Raw genomic sequence first — 9,194 nt, 5'->3', positions numbered from 1 at the left:
AAAATATGTGATAAAACCTTTTCTCAAAACAGTAGTGTGATAAGACACATGATAACTCATAGAGGAAAGAAGCATTTCACATGTTCAATCTGTGGGAAAAGTTTCAGTATAAAAGATGGTTTAAATCATCACATGAGAATTCACACAGGTCGAAGTACTTTCTCTTGTGGGACCTGTGGAAAACGTTTCTCTCGAAAACAACATTTAAGTGTTCACATGAAAATTCACACAGGTCAGAAGCCTTTCTCATGTGAGTCCTGTGGAAAGAGTTTCATTTGGAAAAGTCATTTACTTAGTCACATAAAAATTCACACAGGAGAGAGACCCTTTTCTTGTGTGACTTGTGGAAAGAACTACCTAACGAAATCTAATTTTAATCGTCACATGAAGGGTCATACAGGTAAAAAGCCTTTCTCGTGTGTGACTTGTGCAAAAACCTTTACAAACAAACAGAATTTAAATCGTCACATGAGGTCTCACACTGGTGAAAAGCCTTTCTCATGTGGGACCTGTGCAAAGAGTTACACAAGAAAAATGGATTTAATTGATCACATAAAAATTCACACAGGAGAGAGACCCTTTTCTTGTTCGACTTGTGGAAAGACCTACATAAACAAATCTAATTTTAATCGTCACATGAAGGGTCATACAGCCCGGGGCGCGGTATAGGGGGGTGGAAGTGATGACCAACTTTTTTTATTTTAAGTGAGCTACTAATCAGCAAGTGTCTTTTAAAAAAATGTACTGCCTATTTTTACAAGTGATATTTGTAGTGTCTTAAAGGGACAATGCATTTGAACATTTTTAGTTTTAGGCTTAATCTTTTGGAGTCCTTGTGTGTTTGTCCTTTGCCGTACTTATACTTTTAGTTTCATGATTACTGTTAGCTGTTGCTGCGTGCGCCAGACAAATTTTTCTCTGAGAATAATGTTTTCGGAATTTTTCTCTTAAGTCTGTACAATATACACCAGTCTAAACACATTAAAATACAGTGCTGTGCGTTGTGACACGTAAGTCAAGTAAACAGACGATATCAGACAAAATAACTATTAAACATGCATCTCGCCCACATTTCTGCATTATATGTGTGTTTTTTAATGGTTTGATCTTATGTTGTAATTTTGAATGTCATGTTTTCATTACCTGTTAATGGAAAATTATTATGTTCAGCAGAAATAAAGGCTTTCAAACATCCACTTATGTGTTTTAATGCATATAATGTGTTAAATTTAGTTCATTTTCTGCAATAAATTGATTTATAAGTACTATTCTAATTCATGTCAATCTGTAAATCTGCATATTTGCCACATCTTTGCTGTTTAATCTTCATAGATCCCTGACCATACATTCTGGATGCCCATTGGAGACTGCGATCATTTTCTTTGCAACAAGGATTCTTTAAAAGATCAATCTTACTGTGATCTTGAATTTTATCCTGGATTATACCTAGTACTATTAAGGTGTTTCTACGGGGATTGTAAAGCCGAAGCACGCTGTAATTTTCCTTTGAAAAAACAAACTTTTTTTGTTCAATTTATTCCAATAGGTCCGTAGCTTTGGACAGTCCCAGAATATACTGTATGTGTGACATCTTACTTTTTTGTGTGGGAAATGTTTTTGTGTTTTGTTTTCTTCTAGTTTTTATTCCTGATGCACCTGAACGCAGTCTTTGCTCTGTGCTCCTGGGGCCGTTTATTGGTTGCTATGGCAACGGGTCACGCACGGTGACCTTAACGTTAATACAACCTCCCGTTTTTCTACATTTTCCCCTGGACAAATTGCATCATTTGTTCGTTGAACGTGGCGATATTCAGAGCAATTGTCAAGTAGGATGAAATATTCCATAAAATATATAGGAAATATAGTTTGTTAAATGTTAAATCATATGGCTCCTACAGCGACAATTAAATTATTGGCCAAATAATTTTTTTCGCCTCTTTATTATTTTCTATATTAAAGCAAATATTCAACAAATTTAGACTCAATCCATAAATTAGAAAAGTTCCTTTGTTAGTAATTCCATCACCAAGTGAAAGAGATCATACAGATTAATTAGATTACGTCCATTTTAACATATTTATATTTCGTAGTTTAATACCTCCTAAAAAGTTATTTTTGAAAGGTACTTTTAATCTGATAAGCCTGATCAGGACGTATATCCTAATTTGTTGAATAAGATTGTAAGGCATTCAGATGTAAGTTTTAGCTTTATTCTTAGCACTATAGAGGAAAATTAACTGGGTGCATCACCAGTGGCGGAGCCAGAGGGGGGGCCAGTGCCCCCCCTCCCCCCCTGTCATCTGATTGGCCCCCTTAGTGGCCCCCCCCTGATGATTCACATGTAACAGCACCAGGTTATTCCTGTACATTACTTGGAATCATTCTAAGTCAATCTAATATCTAAAGAAGAAAACCAATAATAAATATATGAAAAGAAAATGTATACAACTTTATATAAGTCCATGTGATGGCATAAATAAATAGATTTATATCAAGCGCGATACCAGCCTCCTTTATACTCATAACAACAAGCTGATATTCTTCTCCTGGAGGTTTCAGTTGCTGCGCTGTGGTGCAACTCAAAGGCTAAAGCGCTTCATACCTGGTGGTGATGGTAAAACACCATTCCCCCCGCACCCTTCGTCCGACTTACACCTTGGTCGCATTTTAAAAAAGGGTCTCAGAGCGAACAAATGAAAGCAGAACTGAAACTCGTTCACAGTTTCTTCAGTACAGCCACAGTGAAACACACAGAAAGACGCGGAGCACAGGGAGCGTTAGCTAAGGCAGATTTCGTGTTTTAGGTAAATATGTGAATATTTACTGTAAAAAAAAAGTCTTCATTTCAGCCTCAGAGAGAGTTTATCAACGAGCAGGAAACTCCTGCTGAAGAAACATTCACAGAGTTTAAATAAATCAACGTAAAGTCCGAGGAAGAGATGGAGGATCAGCGCAGACTGATTGATTTTACCAGGATACCGAAGATCATCTTACACCGGATAGGTACGAAACACCTTCACGTTTTACTGATGATACAGGTTGAGTAAAGTTGGAGATTTATTTAAAAATATGTTTAGGAAGTCAAAGAGCGTTTACACCAAACTAAATGACTCTGGTAACAAATCCGCCGCAGCTGTAAACATTAAATGCTTAAAAATTCTCAACTTTGACCTGGTGAAACTATTATTCATCATATAAAATGACAATTACAGTTTGTGATCCGTGACGCCCTTATGTCTACCGAACCAGATTGAGGAAGTACTGGCTAAAGTTTATGTTTAACAATGTGTATTTAATAATAGATTTAATTACCTTAATAAAAACGTTATCTCAGACACAGGGTGCAAAATAACTTTTTTTAATTGATAATCTAACGTTTTGTCAGTCAAAAGGCCGATAATCAAAGGCATGACAGGAAATAACGGCTACAAAAAGGAAAAGTGCTGACATCAATATTCAAAACAAGAGCACCAACAGCAAATTTTAAAATTCATACAATTTTGAAATGAAAACCTATGAAGCCAATATTTGCAAAATAATATATAAAAAATATCAAATTAAAGTCTATTCCATGTTCATTTTAGGTGTTAAAAAAAAAGGTCTTTAAAATTGATAGGCATTCTATATTAATAAAAAATGGAATCCAGACGGTAAAATAGGTGACATCTTTTGTTTGAAAATTAAAAATTAACTCTGGGTGCAGGAAACGGATGTTTCCTGTTTCTTTCCTGCTTCTCAACTGCCAAGTTCCTCCTTTTTGTTCTTCATCTCATACTTGTGTGTGTGTGTGTGTGTGTGTGTGTGTGTGTGTGTGTGTGTGTGTGTGTGTGTGTGTGTGTGCAGGCGTGAACTTATGTTCTCTATCAGTAACGGTCTTTGAACGCTGCTCTCCTTTGGATGCATCTTCTAAGGACAAAGATCAATCTGTCTTATGGGACCAATAAGAATGGAGTCATAATTTCTTGTTATCAAACCCATAATAATCGGCCAATATTTCTCTTGCACCCCTAAAAATTACATGAATTACGCAGATCATTTGTACCAGTGTAGCCAAAGCTGTGAATGTTATCCTGTAACCATCAACTGTGGGTTTACTAAGGCCTTAATTAATTTATTCTGAGGTTCATGGAATGATGCATGTACTCAGATGTACATTTATTATTTAGATCATTTGTATTTTAAGTTAAAATTCACAGTTTTTCATCTCTATTTGTGAAATTATAGAGCTTCTCTATTAATTGTCAATTTGTTGATAATTTAATGTTGTTTATATAAAGTCAGGAGATTTTAACCTTCACTATTTTAAAAATGTAGACTAACTTAATGACTGATTACTGAAGTAAAATGGAGAGGACGTTGTAAAATCACAGAAAGGGGAACTTCAGGTTCCTCAGACTAGTGAGTCTCCATAGCAACGGAGGATTGAGAAAGTTGAGCTTTCCAGAGAACAGCATATTTAGAGGTGTGTGTGTGTGTGTGTGTGTGCGTGTGTGTGTGTGTGTGTGTGTGTGTGTGTGTGTGTGTGTGTGTGTGTGTGTGTGTGTGTGTGTGTGTGTGNGTGTGTGTGTGTGTGTGTGTGTGTGTGTGTGTGTGTGTGTGTGTGTGTGTGTGTGTGTGTGTGTGTGTGTGTTAGGAGAAAACATTCCTATCATGTTTTGTAATTAATTAGTCAGCATGCTCCAATCAGGTGTTTTTTGCTACCAGTACGATCAGCCATGGGTCCCGATCATTGCTGACCAATCACATGGACTGGCTGTTAATGTGAGGATTTGAGTTATTCTGTTTATTTTAGGTTTCTGTGTCTTTTCAGTCTCCGTGCTGACCTGTCTACCCCCTTGATTGTTCCCAGGTGTGTCTCCGTTCTGTGTATTTCATGCCACCTGTGTTTCTGTGTCTCTGTCGGTCCTCGTCTTGTTTGATGTGCTGTCTGCTTTCGAGTCTCAGTTGTTTCAGTCTTTCCAGTTGCTACCAGCTCTGACTGTTATTGTTTTGTTCACTCTGGAATTACATTTTAGTCATTAAACAACCTTAATTCACTACAAACTGAGTCATCAGCGTCTGCCTCACCACCGCAATTCATGACAGTTAATTTCTTGTTAAAGATGTATCTGCTATTGGCTGAATGATCCAGCAATAAATAAATAAAATCTCCTAAATTTAGACAAAAACAAAGAAAAAATTGAAATATTTCAAGTGTTTCGGAACCTCAATAAAAATAACTCAACAGTGAATAAACTCAAGAGTTTATTCATAAGGCACAACAAATCGAAAGTTATTAAAATTCTAACTTTCCATGCATGTTGAAAGAGTAGGGGCCTCAAACTTTCAACTCTAACTAAAATGAAAAAGCAAAAAACAAATGTTTATAAGTCCTAAGAACAAAGTCGCAAAGGCACGAAGAAGCCTCAATCCATCCATTTTCTAACACCCTTGTCCCTTAGTGGGTTCAGGAAGTGCTGGTGCCTCTCCAGCTAACGTTCTGGGCGAGAGGCAGGGTCACCCTGGACAGGTCACCAGTCTGTCACAAGGCAACACAGAGACAGACAGGACACACAACCATGCACTCACACTCACACCTAGGGACACCTAGGGACAGACAGACCAATTAACCTGACAGTCATATTTTTGGACTGTGGGAGGAAACCGGAGTACCCGGAGAGAACCTATGCATGCACAGGGAGAACATGCAAACTCCATCCAGAAAGACCGGGGCCGGGAATCGAACCCAGAACCTTCTTGCTGCAAGGCAACAGCTCTACAACTGTGCCACTGTGCAGTTGGTAGAGCCAAAACCATTGACAGGATTTAAAACTCTCATTTAATTAATTTTTTTAATTTGCTGTAGAAAACAAGCTGTTCTGTGCATTAAATGTTTTCAGTGTTGACCTATGTGTAAGACTCCACAACAGGATTAAATCAAGCTGCTGTTTGGACTATTTCTGTTGGGGAGGGCCCAACATGGCCCGGACGACAGAGCCAAATTTGCAGTACCGTAATTCCGCCACTTTGCGCTATCTGAAAAATTCCAATGGGCCAATATGGGCGGTAATTTAACATTTACCATAGCAGGGGGTGAAATTAGTCTGAGGGGGACTCTTTTTGTCGTCGCTAAATTGAAAAAATAACTTGCTGGATATTGAAAGTTCCAGTTGTTATGAATAAATGGGGAAATATATTTACTCACAAGACTTTTAAAGAACTGCTTCTGATGAAAATAAGCAAAATCATCCAATCTAGCATTTGAAAATTGGTCATAAAGAGTCAAGATATCGCCATCTTGTTTTCTCAGCTGGAGATCCAAACTATGCTTTGACTAATTTCTAGATACCTTCCCAATGGAAGGACTACACTGGTTAAGTTAATTTTTCTATTAATACTTTAGTAATTTGAGAATAAACCAAGAAAAGGCTTCAAGTGATTAAAACAAAGGCTTCATTATTTTGTTCACCTTTAAAAGCTTTTGTTTTTTCATTCACAGATCGAGAACCTCTACAGAAAAATCAGATGCGAAATGAAGTAGGACATCAACAGTTCAAAGAAGAAGAGAAGCAACTCTGCATCAGTCAGGATGAAGAGCATCTTGTGCTGAAAAAGGAGACTGATGACATTTTGATGAATCCTTCTAATGTGCCAAGAATCCACAATGAAACAGAACCACAGAGGAACCAACTCATCTCTCATGGCTCTTCTGAAGCTGAGAACCAGGATCAGGAAGGAAACAATTCTGAAGACCCAGGGAAAAGGAGAGACGAAGAACAGAAACAAAATAAGAGATGTAAGAAAACCAAACAGTTGAAAATTAAAACTGACAGTTCAAAACAAAAAAGGGACAAGAAAGCTCACTCAGACCAAAAACTATATTCTTGTAAAGTTTGTGATAAAACATTCTCTCAAAACAGTCACTTAACTAAACATATGAGAACTCATTCGGGCGAGAAGCCCTTCACATGTTCTACCTGTGGAAAAAGTTTAAGTCAAAAGGCCAGTTTAATTTATCACATGAGAATTCACACAGGTGAAAAGCCGTTCACATGTGTTGCTTGTGGAAAAGATTTCTGTCAAGAAAGCACTTTAAAGATTCACATGAGAATTCATTCAGGTGAGAAGCCTTACTCATGTACAACCTGTGGAAAAAACTTTTCTCAAAAATATTCTTTAAATGTTCACATTAGGACTCACACAGGTAAACGGACATCATGCAGTGATTGTGGGAGAAGTTTCAGTAAGCAATCGGCTTTAAAAGATCATATGAGAATTCACACGGGCGAGAAGTCTTTCTCATGTGACACATGTGAAAAAAGCTTTGCGAGTAAATCCAGACTAACTCTTCACATGAGAATTCACACAGGAGAGAAGCCATTCTCATGTGGTAGCTGTGGAAGAAGTTTCCAATGCAACGCACATTTAATTCGTCACATGATGATTCACACAGGTGAGAAGCCTTTCTCGTGTGTGTCCTGCGGAAAAAGTTTCCGAGAAAAATCTGAGTTACTTCCTCACATGAGGATTCACACAGGTGAAAAGCCTTTCTTGTGTATCATCTGTGGAAAAGGTTTTGCCATAAGACCTACTTTAACGACTCACATGAGGACTCACACAGGTGAAAAGCCTTTCTCATGTGTGACCTGCGGAAAAGGTTTTGCTAGAAGATTTTCTTTAATTTATCACAGGAGGACTCACACAGGAGAGAAGCCTTTCTGCTGTGTGAACTGTGGAAAGTGTTTTGGATTCAAGTCCAATTTAACTCGTCATATTATAACTCATAGAAGTGAGAAGCCTTTCTCGTGTGTGACTTGCGGAAAAGGTTTTGCCAGAAGATTTTCTTTAATTTATCACATGAGGACTCACACAGGCGAGAAGCCTTTCTCATGTACAACTTGTGGAAAAAGCTTTCAATTCAAATCTCAGTTCAATAGTCATATCCGAAGTCACATGAGTGATGGGCGTTTCTCATGTACAAGATGTGGAAAGAAATTCTTCACAAAAATTCTTTTAACTTCTCACATGAAGACTCACAAATCTGAAAAGCCTTTCTTGTGTGAGACCTGTGAAACACGTTTCAGGACAAAATCACAATTACTTATTCATAAGAGCACTCACACAGGAGAGAAGCCTTTCTCGTGTGTGACCTGTGGAAAAGGTTTTGCCCGTAGGACTTATTTAACTGTTCACATGAGGTCTCACACAGGTGAAAAGCCTTTCTCGTGTGTGACCTGTGGAAAATGTTTTGCCTATGAAAGTAATTTAACTTATCACATGAGGACTCACACAGGAGAGAAGCCTTTCTGGTGTGTGAACTGTGGAATGTGTTTCATTTGCAAAAATACTTTAAATCGTCACATGAAAATTCACACAGGTGAGAAGCCTTTTTTGTGTGTGACATGTGAAAAACGTTTCAGGAGAAAATCACAATTACTTACTCATATGAGGACTCACACAGGAGAGAAGCCTTTCTCATGTGTGACCTGTGGGAAAAGTTTTACCACACGAGCTTCTTTAACTATTCACATGAGGATTCACACAGGTGAGAAACCTTTTTCATGTGTGACCTGTGGCAAAAGGTTTACTTTAAGAACAGGTTTAACTTATCACATGATGACTCACTCAGGGAAAAAGCCTTTTTTTTGTGGGATTTGTGGAAAAAGATTCCGAAGTAAAACTCATTTAAATTGTCACAGGAATATTCACACTGGTGATTAGCCTTATTTCATTGTAAAAGGTTGTTGTAATTAACACATTAAATGTCACAGATATGAGAAGCCTTTCACATGTGACCTGTGGAAAAAGCTTCACAATCAAATCTCATTTAAATCGTCACATTTGTGGTGAATGAGAAAGTCTCCTCAGCTGTAAGAGGCCTTTCTCATTTGTAACCTGTGAAAAACGAAGTTTGTTCATATAAGAATAGCATAATGTGAACCTCAAGTGTCAAGTAGTTTTATCTTTCCACTTACCTTTTTAAAATGTTTATTTTAAGGGAGCTATAAATGAGGAAGTTTCTTTAAAGAAAGTATTGTGTACATAGTTTGTATATTTATTTTACAAGTGATATTTGTAGAGCAATGGTTCTTAACCTTTTTTGAGGTACTGAACCCCCCAGTTGCATATGCTCATTCACCGAACCCTTCTTATTCCAACATACCCCCCCCCCCCCCCGACACACAAAATACTTTGCGGTATTCTGATTTAGTAAT

At 37.6% G+C, this 9,194-nt stretch overlaps 1 protein-coding gene across 2 annotated transcripts; it reads left to right on the top strand.

Moving 5' to 3' along the window:
* The first annotated feature begins 2,708 nt into the window (after positions 1-2,708).
* On the top strand, positions 2,709-9,090 carry LOC103480815 (oocyte zinc finger protein XlCOF6-like). Of its 2 annotated transcripts, XM_017310372.1 has the most exons (3): positions 4,426-4,462; positions 4,811-4,849; positions 6,479-9,090. In XM_017310372.1, exon 3 carries the CDS (start codon positions 6,505-6,507, stop codon positions 8,698-8,700), a length of 2,196 nt encoding a protein of 731 aa, XP_017165861.1. In that variant the 5' UTR covers positions 4,426-4,462; positions 4,811-4,849; positions 6,479-6,504; the 3' UTR covers positions 8,701-9,090. The 2 variants fall into 2 exon arrangements, with proteins under 2 accessions (XP_008434221.1, XP_017165861.1); XM_008435999.2 differs by lacking the exons at positions 4,426-4,462; positions 4,811-4,849 and adding an exon at positions 2,709-3,003.
* Positions 9,091-9,194: the final 104 nt, after the last annotated feature.

Source organism: Poecilia reticulata, linkage group LG18 (genome assembly GCF_000633615.1).
Source record: "Poecilia reticulata strain Guanapo linkage group LG18, Guppy_female_1.0+MT, whole genome shotgun sequence".
In the NCBI taxonomy this organism is placed as follows: domain Eukaryota; kingdom Metazoa; phylum Chordata; class Actinopteri; order Cyprinodontiformes; family Poeciliidae; genus Poecilia; species Poecilia reticulata.
This window is presented reverse-complemented; position numbering and strand designations above follow the sequence as displayed.